The 19,342-nt window shown below is 52.0% G+C and overlaps 1 protein-coding gene and 1 long non-coding RNA gene across 5 annotated transcripts; one reads left to right on the top strand and one right to left on the bottom strand.

Annotated features, from left to right (window-relative positions):
- Window positions 1-88: 88 nt before the first annotated feature.
- Window positions 89-13,853, top strand: ARRDC5 (arrestin domain containing 5). The gene is made up of 4 exons (XM_081803083.1): window positions 89-4,123; window positions 4,568-4,660; window positions 5,775-5,980; window positions 13,287-13,853. The coding sequence occupies exons 1-4, from the start codon at window positions 3,772-3,774 to the stop codon at window positions 13,812-13,814; spliced, it is 1,179 nt and encodes a 392-aa protein (XP_081659209.1). The 5' UTR covers window positions 89-3,771; the 3' UTR covers window positions 13,815-13,853.
- On the bottom strand, window positions 10,750-19,272 carry LOC145717056 (uncharacterized). 4 transcript variants are annotated; one of them, XR_014140054.1, is made up of 6 exons: window positions 18,933-19,272; window positions 18,221-18,274; window positions 17,779-17,832; window positions 16,750-16,930; window positions 15,666-15,900; window positions 10,750-15,438 (listed from the first exon to the last, which is right to left on the bottom strand). It is a non-coding gene; the product is annotated as an uncharacterized LOC145717056 (long non-coding RNA). The 4 variants fall into 4 exon arrangements; XR_014140050.1 differs by having other exon boundaries at window positions 16,750-16,884; window positions 18,933-19,200; XR_014140062.1 differs by lacking the exon at window positions 17,779-17,832 and having other exon boundaries at window positions 10,750-14,278; window positions 16,750-16,884; window positions 18,933-19,185.
- Window positions 19,273-19,342: the final 70 nt, after the last annotated feature.

Below are 19,342 nucleotides of genomic sequence, written 5' to 3'. Positions count from 1 at the left end.
CCCACCCCCACCGCCGGGACAGGCTGAGGGGCCCCGCGCGCCAAGTCCCGCCCCCTTCACTTGAGCCGACTCGCTCATTGGCTCCGCCGCGCCCGGCTGCCCCGCCCCGCCCGCTCCCCATTGGCCCAGGCGCGCCCGGGGAACTAAGGGCGCGCGAAATCGGGCTCGGGCGCGACAATTGAATCCCGGGGCAGCCCGCGCGCAGGCGCGGAGCCTGACATCCTCCCCTGTGGCTCGCCAGGCCCTCCCCCACCCGGCCGGCGCGACCCCCGCGGGGCTCTGGGTATGTTCCTCTCGCCCCTGCCGGCGCCCGGGCTGCGGGGGACGACTCCCGAGGGCCGGCGGGGCGGGGGCAGAGCCCGAGACGGCGTGGAGAACAGCCACGCTTCGGGGCACGCGTGCGCCGGTACTGGCCGCGCGTCCCCGGGCCGCTCCCGAAAGTTTTGCAAAGTCTCCGCGCCCGGTGCCGCCGGGCCCTTCCCCCGGCCCAGGATGGCACCCCGATCAGTCCGCAGGCTCACCTCTCCGGCCGCCCGATCCACTCTCCTGCCTGCGCGCCTGGCCCGGCTGGGGATGGCGATAGAGACGCGTGCGTGGCCCCGGACCCCGCGCGGACCTGCCTGCGACCCGGAACGCCTGGACGGCCACCACTGCCCGCCGCGCTGCCAGCTGCTCTGATTTTTTTTCCCGCGAAAACTCGGCGTTTGGGAGTTGCGGGGCCGCGGGAGGCCGCGCCAGGGGCGGGCTCCTGCCTGGTGATTGGCCGCCGCAGTGGCGGGAAGCGAGAAAGGGGGTGGGGGGCGCCCCCTCCTCCACCCACCCCCACTCCGCCCAGCGGGCCACGGCCCCGCCCAGCCCTGCGCGGTCTGCTGGGCGCACCCAGTGTGCGACCCGGCCCAGTGGCGGGAGCTGGGTCCCCCCCCGACTCTGCGTGTCCCTCAGGAGCCCTAAGGACCCCCCGGGGCAGGGACCCCGGGTAGAGTCCCCCTGACCTTTTAAGTCCTTTTCCACAGCCCCTCTCCCGGGGCACGGGCATGCGCTGACCAGTAGGGCAAGGAAGGCCGGAATCAATGTTTAAACACTGCAGTAGAATGTGGGGGCCTCTCTCGAGACCGCCTGTACCCCGATGGCCAGCCTGATCGCCCCACGCTCCATTTCCTGGCGTCAGGGCCTGCTAGAGCTCCCCACCCTACCCACCCGCAGGGCTTGTTTGCTGGGTTTTCCCGCCTCGTTTTCCCGCCTTCTCCCGCTGTCCAGGCGGGCAGGACTGCCCTGCCCCCTCCACCCTGCCTGCTCCGCTCTGGCCAGTCTTGGCGGGCACACAGTGACCCATGCTGGGCACCTACAAAGTGCCTGGACACAGTGTTCGGAGCTGGGGGGGCGGCAACAATGGACAAGGCCAACCCTGTTGGTGGTCTCCAGAAGGGTAATTTCTTCTCTGGAGAGACAGGCAAAAAATGAATAAGTAAAGCAAATCATTTCAGATACCACTGCGTGCAATGAAGACAGGACAGTAGCTGGAGAGGCATGTGGGGGTGCGCAGAGAGGACATTCTGGTTGAGGTGGGCCTCTCTGAACGGATGACATTTGAGCTGAGATCTGAGATAGAAACCAAGGACAGATGGGTCGAGGAGGGACGGGCAAGCTCAGAGGCCGGAAAAGGCTTAGAAATGTAGGGGGAGCAGCCAGGAGGCCAGTGTAGCTGGGCAGAGAGGGGACGAGGTCAGAGAGGTGTCATCTAAGGCCTCAAGGGGGCCTTTGGTCTTTATCTCTTGAGAGCAGTGAGCAGCACGGGAAGGCTGTAAGCAGAAGAGTGATGACCTCCAACTTCTGTGTGTACAGCTTTCTCTGGACCCGAGCAGAGTCCCTTCTAGGCACTGGTCCTTCTGCTGTTCTTTCCCCAAGTGGTAGGCAGAAGAATGTCCCCCCTCTCCCAAAGCTAGTCATATCCTAATCCCTGAGCCTGTGAATATGGTAGTTTCCGTGGCAAAAGGGACTTTGCAGATGAGATCAAATTAAAGATCTTCAGGTGGGGGAGAGTATCCTAGATGATCCAGGCTGGTCCAAAATCATCACAAGCGTCCTAACAAGTGAAAGAGGCAAAAGGGCCAAGTCAGAGAAGGAGAAGTGACAAGGGAAGTAGAGGTTGGAATGATGAGACCCAACAGACAAGGAATGTGGGAAACCTATAGAGGCCAGAAAAGGTGAGGGACAGATTCTCTCCTAGAACCCTAGAACACCTTGATTTTAGCTGCTTAAGACCCATTTTGGACTTCTGACCTCCAGAACTGTAGGAGAATAAATTTGTGTTTTTTAAGCCACTAAAATTGTGGGGATTTGTTATAGAAGTCATAGGGAACAGATAGAGTCCAAAATACAAAGTCCAGAATTTGCTGTTAACTTTCTCCAACTTCAGGACTGCGTCTGTGCTACTGAGTGTCTTTCTGGACCCACAGTCATCAGCCGAGTATAGACCACAATCTCAGGGACAGGTATCAGGCAGGCCTCCCTGAGTCTGGGAGGCAGATGAGATCTTTCACATTGAGAATCGGCCACGGGAACCTGGCCTGTTCCTGGTGAGAGCATATCATTTGTTTGCATATACTATTGCGAAAACCCAACAGGACCAAAAGAGGGAATACGTTCTTCAGGTGTATTTGGAGCAGGGCTCAGCCCAGGCCCCTTGGATATCTCAAGTCAAGTAACTCAAAAAGAGGTCTGGTTTTCCCTGCAGAAAGAAATGAGGGCCCCATTTCTCCAGTCATTTTGAGAAAGTTGGAGAGGTTGCCTAGGTTCGTTAACAAACATGAGTGAAAGACTATGCCAGGCCTCTCCAGAAGAAGCTTACAAACCACTCAGGGAGACAAGATGGCAATGTCTACAAAAGACATCACATGAAATAATAAAGCGAGATACAACAAAGACAATGAAGGAGGCCTGCTAGAGTCTGGAGAATGGACACTTCCTGACACCTCTTCTGCTCCAGTGGCCCTCCTGCTTAGGCATCAGCCCATGGGCGAGTTAGGCACCAGGAAACCCATCAGAGGGCGAAAGGCCTCAGTTTCCTTTTTGCAAAATGATACATTCTTGAAGGTCGTTAAGTCACTCAACAAACCTATAGACACCCCTCTTGTCTGAACCAGGCCCGGAGTAAAGCAGACGTTGGTGGGCACAAAGCTTACAGAGACTAAGTCCCACCCTGCAAGGACTTCCCATTCAATGGGGGAGACACAGGTGTAAAGAGAAATGTCAGACGTGTAAGGAGATGGTGTTCGTGTTTAGATGGAGGACACAGTGCTCTAAGCATTCAGTCAGGACACACCAGATTTCATGTCCTGGCCATATCTATAATTTTTTTCTAACGGACTGGTTGGTATAGAGAGAGAGCCATTAAAATGACAATGACTGTGTATGAGCTTAACCAGTGTATGAACCCTGAGAAGCACACATACCACATTTGGGGGCCATCTGTTAGAGCAGAAAAGACCTTGGGGCTCATTCCTCATTCCTCCCCATCTCTAAGTAGAGCTCGTAAGGAGCTCTTCCCACCCAGGCCTCTAACCTCCCGACAGGTGTTCCCTATGGGGCAGGAACGCTAGGGCCTTGCGGTTGGTTTGGCTTATTTATCTGTTATTTCCTAGGAAAAAGGGGTCAGGCTATCATTTCATACACCAGTGAGGACTTTGGAATTCCCAAGCTGTCCCACCCCTGCACAACAGCCTCATCTCCCATCCCGGCCACTAGGGACCCCCTTCCCAGAACGCTGGCTGGATGATGTCACAGACAGGTGACCTCACTGCGGCAAAGGAACCGGAAATCTCAGTGGCATGGGGGGGCAGGGAGAATATTTCTCTACCACCCCAACCCCCCATGTCTGTGGTGAAGTCGATCGAATTAGTGTTGCCCAAGGATGCAGTCTACCTAGCTGGCTCCAGCATAAAAGGGCAGGTGGTTCTAATCCTGAACAGCACCCTGGTGGACCCTATTGTGAAGGTGGAGCTCGTGGGAAGGGGTTATGTGGAGTGGAATGAAGAAATCGGGGCATCCCGTGATTATAGTAGAGATGTTATTTGCAACAACAAGGCCGACTATGTGCACAAGATGAAGACATTCCCAGTAGAGGGTAAGGAAAAAGCCAGCAGCCAACTCCAGCCATAATAGGAACCTGGGTCCGGAAGGTAAACACATCTGCTAGTGGATCAGCAAACCCCCAGGGATACCAGAAATGGGCAGAGGCCTGGTTGCTCCCCAGGAGGGAAGCTATGTATAACAATGACCATCAGATACACATTAACACGAAAATAATAAGACACGAGGAGCTGATCAGAACCCAGATATTCGAAATGAACTTTCAAAGTTGTTTCCCTGGGGGGGGGGGGGAATGCTATCCTTAGCCCAATGACCACTTGGGAAGGCCAATTAAAAAAAAATCTGTCTTGTTATTTGACAGATAAATCTCTCTCTGGCAGTGAAATGCCAAGGAGACAAAAGAAGGAGTCCTATGGTCCCAGGGAAAGAGAGAGGAGGTTATTCTAGGGAGAGAATAACCAGGCCCCAACTCCAGCAGGTTCAGATCCACGGTCTGGACAGACGTCAGGGAGGCTGAGCTGCCTGGGAGCCGCATGTCCTTTCCAAAATGTGTTCATGGGAGTGTTCCCAGGTATGCCACAACTCTCGGCCAACGCCTGGCTGAACAAAGTTTAATTTTAGACTTTTAAAATTTTTAGATTGGGAGGTCATGGAGAGGTGTCTTCGAAGAGGGAACTGAGCTCAGATCTGAGTGACGGAAAGGACACCAGCCATGCAGATATCTAGGGGAGGAATGGCAACATACCATCCCTTACTGCTCAGCAGTCCTGTTGCCTCTCTGTGTCCCATTAACCCATCTGGAAAATGGGAACCAGAAAAAGGGATCACTCATAAGATCGCTTTGAGGACTTAGTGACTGAATGGTATATAAAGGGCTTAGAATAGTGTGGGGCATACAGTAAGTGCTCTGTGTTTTTTCAACCCAAACACTTCCCATCCTAACACCCCCAGCATCAGGTACCACCCTTTCCCATTGCCAAGCATTTCCCCTCAAAAGCATAAGCCCAAGCCTCTGACAGATTCATTCATTTATTTCACAAACATTTATTGAGCACCTTCTGCACATGGCACTGGGCCACGGGCTGGGGGTGGGGCAATGGATAAAACAAACAAGGTCCCTGGAGTCACTGGGATTGCCATCCAGTGGGCAAGACACAATAATGAGAGGTTTTTGGACGAATGAAAGAAACAAATAAAATGGGGGAGGTTGCAGAAATGGGGGCCGTGTGAGTTTCTCCCGGGTCCTCAGTTGCCACTCAACCAATGTTAAGCACCTACTGTATGCTGCGCACTGAAGGCCAAGCTCTGTGAGGGCAGGGAGCTGTGCTGGCCCTGTTCACTGCTGAAAATAATGCCTAAAACAGCCTCTGGCCCACAGAAAGAGGCTCAAGAGGGGTTTGTTAAACCAATGTGCTGGACCTCCAGTTTCTCAGACCCAGAGTAGGGGTGAGCACCCCAGCCACCTCACCCACCCAGGCATCTCCCTCCAGCCCAGCTGAGGCCTAGGCCTAATATTTGTGGATCATGCAGATCCCTAAAAGCACAGAACTCAGCCTAGCTCAGGGACAGGTGGGCCAGGCCCAGAACAAAGCTCCTGCCAAAACAACAAATAAAGAAGGGGGGGGGGGTTAAAAAGGAAAAAGATTCTAGAACCTTCTGATGGCCTCGGTGTGTTTTGCTTTCAGATAATTGGTTAAGTGCAGGCAGCCACACCTTTGACTTCCATTTCAGCTTACCTCCCAGGCTTCCTTCTACCTTCGCCAGCAAAATTGGCCACGTCTTCTACTTCGTGCAAGCCTCCTGCATGGGCCGGGAGCATATTCTGGCGAAGAAGAGAATGTACTTGTTGGTTCAAGGGACTTCGGATTTCCACAAAGAAAACCCATTGCAGGTAGTGATGGGGGAGGGGCTGCGGTGGGGCTTGTCCTGCAAGCTCACCAGAGGCAGGTGGGAGGGCAGGGAACAGAGCCGGCCCCTACCAGGAAGAAGGAAAGGTGCTGATGGCTCCCCCGGGGGGTCCAGAGAGTTCCCAAAAGGTGAATCTGAAACCAGGGTAGGAACAAAGCCAGCGGGAGCCCCTCAACCAGGATAATCCTGCCGTCTGGAACATCTACAGTTGACAGGACTGGGGGGGCTGTTGGCCATCGAGGTGGTGGGGGCCAGGGGTGCTGCTCAATACCCCACAGTTCCCAGGACACCCCCCCCAGAGAATGACTGGGCCCCAATGTCCTTGACCCTATAGTAAGTCAAGGCTGTTCAGAGGCCTCCCCTGTGACCTGGGGGTGGGAGGCCTGGACGCCCGGTGACACTCCAGGGTCTTTGAGCCCTTAGACAACAGAGATGGTGCCCCCACCAAAAGAAGCAAGGAAAAGGGGTGGCTTGTGGTCTGGCTGAGCAGAGGAGGAGGTTTTCTGGATGGTTCCTGGAGGCCCAGGTGCAGAGGTAGAAGTCGAGGTGGCTGGAGTGACGTTGGCCCCAAGTCACTCCCCTGGGGACTCTGTTATTAGAGCATGGTGGCTGAGACGGAGGTGGGGGTTGGATTTTAGTTTTCAAGATCCAGGTAAAAATCCCAGAGCCCCCACCTTCCTGTTGTGCGACCCTCTGCAAATGACGTTGCCTCTCTGTGCCTCTATCTCCTCATCTGTGAAATGGACAGAGAGATAGTGCCTAGCTTGCCGAACTTCCCACAGTGCCTGGCACGGGTTGGGGGATGGGCCCCAAAAATCTTGCTGCTTCCACCACCAGTGTCACAGGGATCGTCTCCAGCCCAGCCAACCTCCTGGGATGGTCCTGGAGGGTCCCAGGAAGGGCAGATGCTTGGAGGGGTGGAACAGCCCTGGGATGACCAGACCCGAGCTCAAGGCCCGCTTGACCACCTGCTCCCTGTGTTACCCTGAGCGGACTGTGGCCCTTCTCTGGCCTTCCCTTCAGAGCTAATCTAGAGTGCAGGGGGCACGAGGCAGAAGCTGGGGTGAAATGTTGGGGTTGGGTGAGACCCAGCCTGAGATTTCGTTGACAGATACTTCATTAGCTAGATGGCCTTGGGCAATTCACAACACCTCCCAGAGCCTTGACTGTCCCGATCTGTACAATGAGAAGAATAATACCTCCCTTGATGGGTGCCCATGAAGACCGCGAAGTGCTCAGCGAGGTGTCTGCGCACCCAGGAGGTGCCCCCGTAAGTGGGAAGCTCTAAAAATCAAGGTCGTAGCAGCAACAGGAGTTATTACAGATAAGTTTTGAGGATATGAAAATAGCGTGTTTTTTCAACTACTCAGTACTGCCTTAACCAGACTGGGCAAGGGAGGCCCTTTGGAGGAGGTGACATTTTAGCAGAGAACTGAAAGAGCAGAGGCGGGGAAACCATGGGGATATCTGGGGTGGAGGGTTCCAGATGGAGGGAACAGCCCATGCAAAGGTCCTGGGGCAAGACTGTGCCTGGCGTGTTGGATGAACAGTGAGGGGGCCACATGGCTGCAACAGAGTGAAGGAGGAAGCAAGAGGGAAGAAGGTAAGGGCAGGGAGGTAATAAGAGGCCTCAGGAAGACTTGGACTTTAACCTGATGAAGGTAAGAGCCCTGGTGGGCAAGGGGTCATCATTGGATTCCCTCTGGCTGCTTTGGGGAGGGTAGATAGTGGGGGGCAGGGGGAGGGCAGGAGCTGGGGGACCAGGACAGAGGTTATCACTCTGGTGCAGTGAGCCATGATGGGGCTCAACCAGGTAGAGGCAGAGTCTTTTTTTTTTTTTTAAAGATTTTTATTTATTTATTGAGAGAGAGAGAATGATAGAGAGCATGAGCAGGGAAGAGGGTCAGAGGGAGAAGCAGACCCCCCTGCTGAGCAGGGAGCCCGATGCGGGCCTCGATCCCGGGACTTCAGGATCATGACCTGAGCTGAAGGCAGTCGCTCAACCAACTGAGCCACCCAGGCACCCCGAGGCAGTGTCCTTTAAGATTTATAAAAATTATTTGAGAGAGAGAGAGAGCGCATGCAAGCAGAAGGAAGAGCAGAGAGGGAGAGAGAATCTGAAGGAGACTCCATGCTGAGCTCAGAACCTGACATAGGGCTTAATCCCACAAACACCAGATCATGACCTGAGCTGAAACCAAGAGTTAGACACTTAATCAACTGAGCCACCCAGGCACCCCTGGGTAGAGGCAGAGTCTTGACCTCCAACAGTCTGTCCTCGGAGCAGCCAGAGACAGTCAGGTGGTGACCTTCCTCTGCGCCCACAGCCCTCCCGGTCTCCCATTTCATTCAGGGTAAAGGCCAAAGTACCCCCCGTCCAGAGAGCCCTGCATGACCTGCCCCCTCTCCCCTTCGCTTTCTCTGCTCCCGCCAAACAGGCCTCCTCGCTGTTCCCTCCAATATACCAGGCCTGGTCCTGCCCCAGGGCCTTTGCATAGGCTGTTGCCTTCCACCTGGAACACTATAATATGACCTTCCTATCCTTCCCCCTCCTCCTTCAGATCTTTGTTCAGAAGCCATGTAGGCACTCACGTGGCTAAGTAAACTCTCACAACCCCAACAGAGGGCAATTTAGCTGTATCTATTCAAATTAAAATGAACATGCACTTTGCCCCAACCATTTCCCTTCTAGAAATTTCTCCTACTGATATTCTTTCACTTGTGACGTCCCACAGCAGTGTTTTCGCGGCAAGAAATTGGAATCAGCCTAAATGTTCATTGCTAAGGGAATTAAAGTAGCAAAGGAATATTCAAAGGAATGCGCTATAGGTAAGTTAGAGAGAAACAGAGGCAGAACAAGGCAGCTCTTAGCATCAGGACCTCTACTAAGTCACTGGGTTCAGTGAGCACAGCAAAGTTCAGAACAAGCGAGAAACGTACTTCCTTGCAGGTGTAACAAACGTGTCCGGAAGGAGATCACAGAAACTAGCAACAGACATGCCCCCCTGGGAGGGGAGCCGGGGAGCTAGGAGGAGCAAACATGTTCCCCTTCCAATTGTTTTCAACAGCTTTATTGAGCTATAATTCACGTATCTTATAATCTACCCATTGAAAGTGTACAACTGAATGACTTCCCGTGTGTTCACAGAGTTGTGTGGCCATCACCAACTGTCGATTTTAGAATACTGTCATCACACCAAAAGGAAATCTTGGATCCCTTAGCTCTCACCCCTCGAATTCCCCACACTCCCTCCCCCAGGCCGTGGTGACCACGAATCCCCTTCCTCTCTCTATGGATTTGCCTGTTCTGGACGTTTCATGGAAACGGAATTGCACGATATGGACGCTTTTTGCGTCTGGCTGATTCCACTCACCTTTGTAGCATAGGTCGGTGTCTCATCCCTTTTTACGGCTGAATGACATTCCATTGCGCAGCTGGACCCCATTTCGTGTATCCATTCGTGCATTGATGGATACTTGGGTTGTTTCCACTTCTTGGCTACTGTGAATCACGCCTCTGCAAATTCCCTTACATGTTTGCATGGATGTATCTTCTTGTTTCTCTTGGCTAGATACCTGGAGTGCAATTGCTGGGTCAGATGAACACTCCCTTCAACATTTGAGGAACCCCCAGCCTGTTTTCCACAGTGGTTGGACTGTTTTTACTTTTCCTCCAGCACTGCACATGGGCTCCAATTTCCCCACCTCTTCTCCACTCTTTGTACCTTTAGAATCTTGAAAGACAGAACTGTGTTGTCTCTTCCGACAGTCGGTACTATTTGGGAAAGGAGCTTGTCCCAGAGACATTTCCTAAACATTGGCTCCAAGGGAACCCCCACCGTACCTCTCCTTAGTTCACACCCCTGGTTTGCCTCCAGCCACAACCTCATCACTGTCCGTATCAGAAATGACCTGTTTCATTTTCAGTGAGCCGACTGTGTGTCCGTCTCCCCTCCCCTCCCCGCCCCTTCGCCAGAGCAGGGACCAGGCTGGTCTTAATTGCTATGGGTTTTCCTTGGACTTGTCACCAAGAGGACAACAATAAATACTGTTTGGGTGAATCCCCCCAAAGCTTCACACATGCCAAAGGAATGCGGGGCTCCCAAACACTCCCAGATCCAGGAAATCCAGTGTTGGGTGTGTATCCCCGACATTATTGGGAATCAGGGCGCTTTGGCCACCCTGCCTGACCTCGCGAGGGAGTCTCCACTGGGCCACTGTTGGAATTGCTGGGCCCCTGTCTCAGGTGCAGGCCAGGACTACCGGCTTGGCCTTGAGTTAGGGCAGCAAGTTCCTCAATGCCCGCAGGGTCCTAACGCATGCGAGGAATTTTCGAATAAGACTGGAGGGATTTAGAATAAAACTGCCTGCAATTAGCCTCCTGGAGGAGAGGGAGGGAGGGGACCGCTGAGGAGGCAAGGGGGCTAGAGGCAAAAGGTAGAGGTGAGGTCACCTGGTGTCAGGGGTCAGCCCCAGGTCTCCCAAGAGGAAAGGCATCCAATCCGGAGCAGTGTTTTTCAAACCTCAGGTCACGACCAGATCATGGGTTGCAAAATCAGTTTAGCGGGGTGCAAGTATATTTGTATAAAATGAAAGAATACGCAAGACCAAACTAGAAAATATCAGAAAAAAAAGTTAATTTTGTGGGTTGCAAACATTGTGTGTGTTTTTTTTTCAATAGAATAAGAAAACAGAACAGAGAATAAAATAAGTAGAACAGGAAGTGAAGAAAATATGGTTGGTGGCTTGCAATCGACTTTTTTTTTTAAGATTTTATTTATTCATTTGACAGAGAGGGAGACAGCGAGAGAGGGAACACAAGCAGGGGGAGTGGGAGAGGGAGAAGCAGGCTTCCCGCCGAGCAGGGACCCGATATGGCTCCCAGGACTCTGGGATCATGACCTGAGCCGAAGGCAGACGCCTAATGACTGAGCTACCCAGGTGCCCCTTGCAATCAACTTTTTAAAAAAAAAAAAAAAAGAAAGAATAGAACAAAATATAAATACGGTGGGTTGCAACAGCTTTGTTTTTATAACATCAATGTGTTGGACAGGATATAATAGTTGTGAATAAGTCGAATATAGAATTTATCAGAACAAAATTAATTTGGTGGGTTACAACCAGCTAATGTTTACAAAATGTTGGTTTTATATAAAGCAAAATAATAGAAAAAGAAAGACTAAACATAACAGGAAAACAAATCCAGAGGGTTGCAATGAATATATTGTTTTAGGATTTTATTTATTTATTTATTTGATAGAGAGCACAAATAGGGGGAGCAAATCAGCAGCTGATTAGTTGATAGAATGGCTGCATTTTGAGGCACTGAGAGGCAGAAGGAGAAGCAGGCTCCCCGCTGAGCAGGGAGCCCGATGTGGGGCTTGATTCCAGGACTCCCGGATCATGACCTGAGCCCAAGACAGATACTCAACCGACTGAGCCACCCAGGCACCCCACAATGAACATTTTTAAATGCATACAATAAATGGAATAAAGCAGAATGTACCAGCAGGCATAAGTAGTAGTTCATGAAACACATTTCTTTCATAGATCTCGATGCAGATGAAAATACAGATTTGTGTTCTTTGCCACGATACTAAAATCTATGTTTTAACCATGAGCTGTGATTAAAAAAAAAAAAAAAGGGATAGTATATGACACATAACTGTGTGTGGCCTGCAAAGCCTAAAATATTTATCATCAGTTCCTTCCAGAAAAAGTTCACCAACTCATGGCCGAGAGCAATCCCATGATGGGTCTCAACCAGATAGAGGCAGAATTTTCTGCCCTCCCGCTTGTGCTCACTCTCTCTCAAATAAATACATAAATCTTTTTTAAAAATCCAGATATAATAAACCCCCAATTCGGGACAAAGGGAGCCAAGGAGTATAAGGGGATGGCATTAGGGAGGGGATCCGTGGGGCCTTCAACCAGATCTCTCATGTTTTTACTTTAAATTGTGGCAAAATATACATAACATAAAATTTACCATCTTAACCATTAGTGTTGAGTACATTCACATGGTTGTGCAACTCTGCAATCTTATTTTTTTTTAAAGATTTATTTATTTATTTGAGAGAGCGAGAATGAGAGAGAGTACATGAGAGGGGGGAGGGTCAGAGGGAGAAGCAGGCTCCTCGCCGAGCAGGGAGCCCGATGCGGGACTCGATCCCGGGACTCCAGGATCATGACCTGAGCCGAAGGCAGTTGCCTAACCAACTGAGCCACCCAGGCGCCCCTGCAATCTTATTTTGTAAATGAGCAGAGATCTGAAACAAATCAGGAGAATTTGTAAATGCTGATGAAGCGGGTCTTAGGAATATGGCAGGGCTGTGCCAAGAAATGGTTAATAACCAGCTCTGGTGTGGGGCAGCCGTGATGTTTCCCAATTTCCCTGGTGAAAATAACACCCATCAGGGCCAATTTCAAGTGAACAACTTGATGTCACTAATGGGAAGTGGGAGGGGAGTTTGAGCAGTATTTTTCACACTATTTTCTCTCTCTCTCTCTCTCTCTCTCTCTCTCTCTCTCGGTATGCTGAAAGAACACACACACACACACACACACACACACACACACGCTCGTAAAAGTATCAAGTTTCTCTGCAAGGAGACACCGGAAGCCAGCAAAAGTGGAGAGTGATCATTCTAAGCCCCCCTGCCCCCGCCCACATCACATCAAATCCTTTAACATATTATCCACAAATAAAAAGTAAAATGTCACCGAAGCCACTCATTAAATATAACGTATGTGTGACTTTATTTGCAAATCAGCAGCTGACTCGTTGATAGAATGGCTGCATTTTGCGGCATTTATTTAAACACACTACATACTTTCAACTCTATGGTTTTCCTTTCATGATTCAGAGCCCATAATATTTTCTCCTAAAGTCTGAACTGCCTGGGTAAGCCCCAAGTCTTGGGCTTAGACTGTGAGACGTTTCCTGTCTTCTAGAAAACCAAGGCCCAGAGAAGTCAAGGCACTTGCTCAAGGTCACACAGCAAGTGAGCATGGGAAGTGAGGGTCAAGCCAGGGTCTTGTGGATTTCTTAGGCTTATGATGAGGAAATTGGTACTCAGAAAGGCGAAGGGTATTGATTAAGGCAAGCCGGGAGATCATGCCAGGCTTTTGGCTGCCAAATCCCCAAGGCTCCAGATCCTATTTCAGTGCCTCTTACTTAGGAGAGTCCCAAAAGCTCAAGGTTTGCAGGAGCTTTGATGGAGGAATGTCAGGCAGGCGAGCAGATCTTGTGGCCACCATCCCTCACAGTTGTCCATCCCCCCTTCTAGAACCCTCTGTTGGTGGAGGCTGAGAAGAAGGTCTCCTACAACTGCTGCAGCCAGGGCACCATCTGCCTCCAAATCCAGATGGAAAAGAACACTTTTACGCCAGGGGAGAGGGTCATTTTCACCACGGAGATCCACAACCAGACCAGCAAGTGCATCAAGACGGTCACCTTCGCCCTCTACATCCACGTGCAATATGAGGGCTTCACCCCCAGTGCGGAGCGGCGGTCTCGGGTGGACAGCAGTGAGCTGCTCCGGCAGGAGGCCAACACTCAGATCACGCCCTTCAACACCACCAAGATCGTCAGCACCCTCAACCTCCCGCAGGTGCTGTCCGTGAGCAGCGGCATGCGGGACGGCGAGATCATGAGTACCCACTACGAGCTGGTCAGCACAGTCCACCTGCCTTGGTCCCTGACCAGTGTGAAGGCCAAGGTTCCCATCATCATCACCAGTGCCCCTGTGGACCCAGACAGCTGCCCACGGCTGGAGGGGGCAGCATCTCCCGAGAGCCAGGAGTGCCAGAATTAAGTGCCCAAACTTCTAAATATTAAAAGCTTTATCAGACTCTATGGGCAGCCCTTTTTTTGTCTGGCACAGATGGGCTTCAGATGGGCCGGGGTGTGGATGGCACGTGTCTGAAACTTCCCACAATGCAGCCACTTAGGCATCAGTTTCTCCCGGCCCCAGATAGTTTACTGAAGGCCAGGAGAAGATGAAGGGAACTGACAAGGTCTTCCAGTAGCCCCCTCCCTGGTTAGGGCTCCAGACCCATTTCCGTGCTGGGGTCTTACAGTGCCTTGACCCAGGGTCCCCAACTGGGGCGATTCTGCCTTCCAGCTGCACTAGCAAAGTCTGGTGGTCCTGGTTTTCACGACCAAGGGGAACAGGGGCTCCTCCTGGCATTGGGTGAGCAGGGAGGGATGCTGCTCACTGTCCCGCGATGCCCAGGCTGGCCTCACCCCACAGAATGATCCGGCCCCAAAGGTCCATAGCTCCAAGAGGGAGAAAACGTGCATTCATTATCTGGGGGAAAAATTCAGTTTGATCCCTAGCTCACACTAAATACCAGAATAAATCCCCAATGGATCAAGTGGAGGAAACCAGGGTGACCCTGCAGTGTCTGTGAGTTCCCTCCTCTCTCCCTCCCACTCAGTGTGTGTATTTAAATATTTGCAGTATCCCAGGATATCCTCAGTCGGTCAGATGGTTATGGAATGTAGTCTCCTGGGGGTCCATAGAATCCCCTAACCCAGTGGGTTTCACCCAAAGGGATCCTGCCCCTCAGGGGACACTGGACAATGTCTGGGGACATTTGTGGTTGTCATGACTGAAAGTGCTCCTGGCATTGAGTGGGTGGGGGTCAGGAATGCTGCTCAACATCCCACAGTGAATAGGACAGCCCCCCACAATTAAGAATGATCTGTCCCCTTGGGGAGCCTGGGTGGCTCAGTGGGTTAAGCGTCTGCCTTTGGCTCAGGTCATGATCCCAGGGTCCTGGGATGGAGCCCTAAGTGGGGCTCCTTGCTCAGCCGGGAACCTGCTTCTCTCTCTCCCTCTGCAGCTCCCCCTGCTTGTGCTCTCGCCCTCGCTCTTTCTCAAATAAATAAATAAAATCTTAAAAGAAAAAGAATGATCTGGCCCCCACAGACTCTTAAATACAGAGAACACACAGATGGTCACCAAAGGGGAGGTGGGTCGGTGGATGGGTTAAATAGGTGATGGGGATTAAGTCATGTACTTGCTGTGATGAGCACCGGGGGGGGGGGGGGGAGGATGTATGGAAATGTTGAATCACTATATTGTACACCTGAAACTAATATTACACTGTATGTTAACTAAGTGAAATTTAAAATAAAAACTTTAAAAAAAGAGAATGATCTGGCCCCAAATGTCAGCACTGTTGAAGGGGAAAGATGCTGGGCTGGGGCAATCCACAGGGGCAGGTGGTTGCCAAGTGCCAGGGTTGGGTCTGCGGGGGCCTCTTACCCAAGTCAGGGCATGGCCCTCCTACATTCACAGCCTCTCAGGGCTACCTCACCTCACTCAGGGTAGAAGCCAAAGTTCTTCCAACACAGGGCTTGCACATCTGCCCATGTCTCATCCATGATCATCAGTCACCTGCACCTGACCTGTCTGCTACATTCTGTCCTCCCTGCAAATAAAAATCCAGGATGCCCCATTAAATTTGCATTTCAGATGGACAATACTATTTTAGCATATGGGATATACTGAGGCTTAAAAAATCATTTGTTGTTTATCTGATATTCCAAGTTAACTGGGTGTCCTGTATTTTACCTGGTGATCTGATTCCTCAAGCAACTAGAAGACTCTCAGCACAAATCAGGCCACCTCAGCCCATTGGGTCCCCATGGCACTCACCCTGGCCTACAAGGATCTGCATGGTCAGGAATGAAGGAATGACTTCCTGATGCCACACCATTCTTACTCTTCTCCCACTTCTCAGATTTTTGGCGTCTGCTTTCTTCAAAGCCACATCATCCATGCCCCTTCTTTCAGGAAGCCTTCCAGCCATACCAGGCAGCACCTCTCACCCTCCTCTACCAGGTCCTGAAACATGCATGACTTTCAAGGGTCATCTCTGCAGATGACAGATCTAAATAATAACAGAAATAACGAGGACAATAACACCACGGCAAGGACTAGCTCTAGTCACATCACACTTTCCTTCTTCCTCCCGGGCACATGGCTAGACTACATTTCCCAGCATCCCATGCAGCCAGGTGTGGCCATGTGATTGATCTGGCCCAGTGATGTTAAGTCACTTGAGGCCAGATCCATTAAAAACTTGCCACAGGAGTCTTGTTCTCTCTTTCCTTTTTTTGCCAGCTGCTTGGGGTGGAATGTTTGAAGGGGAGCTGCCCAGGAAACTTGATTGTTGCAAAGACAAGGAATAAAACTTTATTGAATAAACAACAGCTGCTGAAATTGACAATTGCTTCTTTCAGCCCATGGTCTACCCTAGGATTCCTCCAGCTCTGCACATTGACATTTGGGGTCAGATGTTTCTTTTATGGGGGACGATCCTGCACATTGTAGGATGTTGAACAGCATCTCCTGCTTTCACCCACTAGATGCCAGTAGCATCCCCCAAGTTGTGAGAACAGAAATTTCTCCAGACGCTGCCAAGAATCCCTTGGGCGGGCAGAATCACCCTCAGTTGAGAGCCACTAGTCTACTCTTACCATACAAGTAGCTACATTTATGGAGGCCTTTGGACATTTCAGGGACATGGACTCAATGCAGCCACACAAAACCTGTCATCTCGTCTTCTCCCCACCCCTACCCCACCTGTTCTGTCTTCAGCTCCCCATGTCTATGAAGACCCCGCCTCAGCCTTTTATTCTCCCAAGTCCTGTTTTACTTCCTAAGTAACTGCTTAACCTGTCCACTTCTCTCCATCTCCCCTGCCACCACCTGAATCCGGGCCACCATCAATGCTTACCTGGATGATCACGGCAGCGGCCTCCCAGGTGGCTCTGCTCTCACATTGGATCCGCCTTTAATATCCTTCTAGACTCTTACTCTTTCCATTATCACCATGCTGGTCCCACAGCTTGAGTGTCCACAGATGGATGAGCTGATAAACAAATGTGGTCCATCCACATAACGGAATATTACTCAGCCTTAGAAAGGAAGGAAATCCTGATACACACTACAACATAAATGAACCTCGAGAATGTTACGGTAACTGAGGTAGGCCAATCTCAAACGGAACATTCCTGTCCACTTCCACCTCTAGGAAGTCCCTCGAGGCGTCCCATCCACAGAGACAGAGAGTAGGTGGTGGGCACCAGGGCTGGGTCAGGGGATGGGGAGTCAGTGTTTCATGGGGACCGAGTCTCAGTTTTGCAAGATGAGAATGTTCTGGAGAGGGATGGTGGGGATGGCTGTGCAACCATGTGAATGCACTTAACGCCACTGAGCTGTGCACTTAAAAATGGCTAAGATAAATTAAGGTAAGCTTATGTATGTGTATTCTACCACCATTAAAATGTTTTTAATCATAGCAATATCCAAGCCTTATATCGTGCTCACTGTGCCCCAGGCACCAAGCTAAGCTGTGGACGGCTTCATTTAATCCTCTCCATCCTCTGTGAGTTAGGACATGAATGCCCCATTTCACAGACGAGCCAACAGAGGCTCAGAGAAGTGCAGGAGGTGCCCAGGCTCGCAAAGCCAGGATGAGATCCCCTAACCACCCTCGGTAGTGCTTCTCTGAGCACCATGGAGACTCTTATTTTTACTGCTTCAGCTAAGGAGGGAGGGACCCATCTCAGGTTCACAGAGCTGAGGCAGGTGACATGGCCAGCCTGGGCCCCCAGTGCGTGGCCAAGCTGAGATGGGGACCCAGGGCGGTCTGAGCCTGTCTTTGGGGTTGTGGGTTTGAGTCTTCATTATATCCCCTCTTGGCACCGGGTCTCCTTCTTGCAAAGCTGACAGGGTGTTATGGAAGCAGCCAGGATTCATGTACCTGAGAAGGGCTGGGGGTCCAAAATACAGGCTCTCTGGACCTCAGTTTTCTCCTCTGTAAAACGGGTAAATAATTATTATACTTAAAATAATGTGATTAATAATAATAGCTCGTATTGTTATGAAATGTTAATTACTATTATTCACCTTGGCACAACTCTACACGTGGGGCTGGGTCACTCTATGTGGGGGTGTCCCAGGCACTGTGGGGATGGGGGGCTGAGTAGCTTCCCTGGTCCCACCTACTCCGTGACAGGAGTACCCCCGGTCGGAACAACCAAAAAGGTCTCCAGACACCCCAGTGGAGACAGAATCTCTGAGGGTTCTGGGAGCAGAACTGAACCCAGGTGGTAGCCCCTGTCCACATTATACGGTTGGAGGTCTATGTTGAGTTAGTGTATCTGATAGTAAATGCTAATGAGATTCCCAGCTCTGCTACTTACATGCTGTGTGACCTCGGGCAAGTCACTTGCGTCTCTGAGCCTCAGTATCCCCACCTGTAAAACTCAAATTCATCATTAGTCCCTCCTTCCCCAAGATGCTGGATTAAACAGTCTATAAATGCATAAGCACTTACTCCACAGGCACTGCTGTTACCGCACCTGGGGGCTTCTGGAAGATTCTGACTCACAGTGGCGGGCCCCTGCACCCTCCCCACTGGCTGCCTCCCCTCTGGGCCCCAGATTCAGGAGGCCACACAGGCGGGGCGTTGGGAACACTTCCTGTGCGGTGGCCTGTGGTGCCCACTGGGACAGGTGGGCCAACGGGAGAACACAGCTGGGACCACCCCACTTCCTGCCCTGGGGGGAGGCGCCTCTCACGTTCCCACACCCCTACCCCCAAAATAACACCTCCCCCCAGGAACCAAAGCCACCGCACCAGCTGCAGCCTCCAACTCAGGGGACACAGGACAGGCGGGGGCCCAGCAGCTGCCACCACGGCGCCTGCCCTGCTGGGAATGTCCTCCCCCCCCACTGCTGCCACCTCCGACATTCCAATCCCAAGGGGGTGACCTGGCCTCCCCCATGGGCCAGGACACTTGAGCCCTGAGCAGCCAGGGCCGGCTGGGGGGAGGGTGCTCCTTTGCCCCCGCTGGGGGGCAGGGGGCACCGTCTCGGCCAGAACCCCCAGACCCAAGGTGCCTTCAATCCTCACCTCAAGGGATCGTTCGAGGAGGAAGGGGCTGGTTGCCAGGACAACAGCCCCCCACCTATGCCTGTGAACAAAGGGGCAGCCAGGGGAGCCAAGAACGGCATGTTCTCTCCCCGCCAGCGTGACTGGTACATCCTGGCAGCTGACGCTTGGAGGGCCGTGCCCTGGCCACCCCAGACAAGGCCACCCAGTGTGGGAGCGGTCAGGGGGTGGCCGTGGCACGGAGGGATCTAGTTCCTGGTCATCTGCCCCCTAGGCCTCTGTCCTTCCGGTACATTCTGACGAGGAAGTTAGCCCGCTCTGCCTGCAGGACTTCACAGAAAGGCCACGGGGCCTCAGACGTCTGGCTCTGAGCTGGATGGGCCACCAGCACTGGGGGGACAAAGGCCTCGTGGAGCCCTTCTGGCTGCTGG

The sequence above is a fragment of the Leptonychotes weddellii genome, chromosome 1 (assembly GCF_054177405.1).
Source record: "Leptonychotes weddellii isolate Sample4059 chromosome 1, ASM5417740v2, whole genome shotgun sequence".
NCBI classification, from domain to species: Eukaryota; Metazoa; Chordata; class Mammalia; order Carnivora; family Phocidae; genus Leptonychotes; species Leptonychotes weddellii.
This window is presented reverse-complemented; position numbering and strand designations above follow the sequence as displayed.

Excerpts from the sequence above, each read along its gene's own strand:
- ARRDC5 (XM_081803083.1), top strand. The coding sequence starts at position 3,772 with ATGATGTCACAGACAGGTGACCTCACTGCGGCAAAGGAACCGGAAATC. Across the intron at positions 4,124-4,567 it reads GAAGACATTCCCAGTAGAGG|GTTCAGATCCACGGTCTGGA; the intron begins GTAAGGAAAAAG and ends CAACTCCAGCAG. Across the intron at positions 4,661-5,774 it reads GTTCATGGGAGTGTTCCCAG|ATAATTGGTTAAGTGCAGGC; the intron begins GTATGCCACAAC and ends TTTTGCTTTCAG.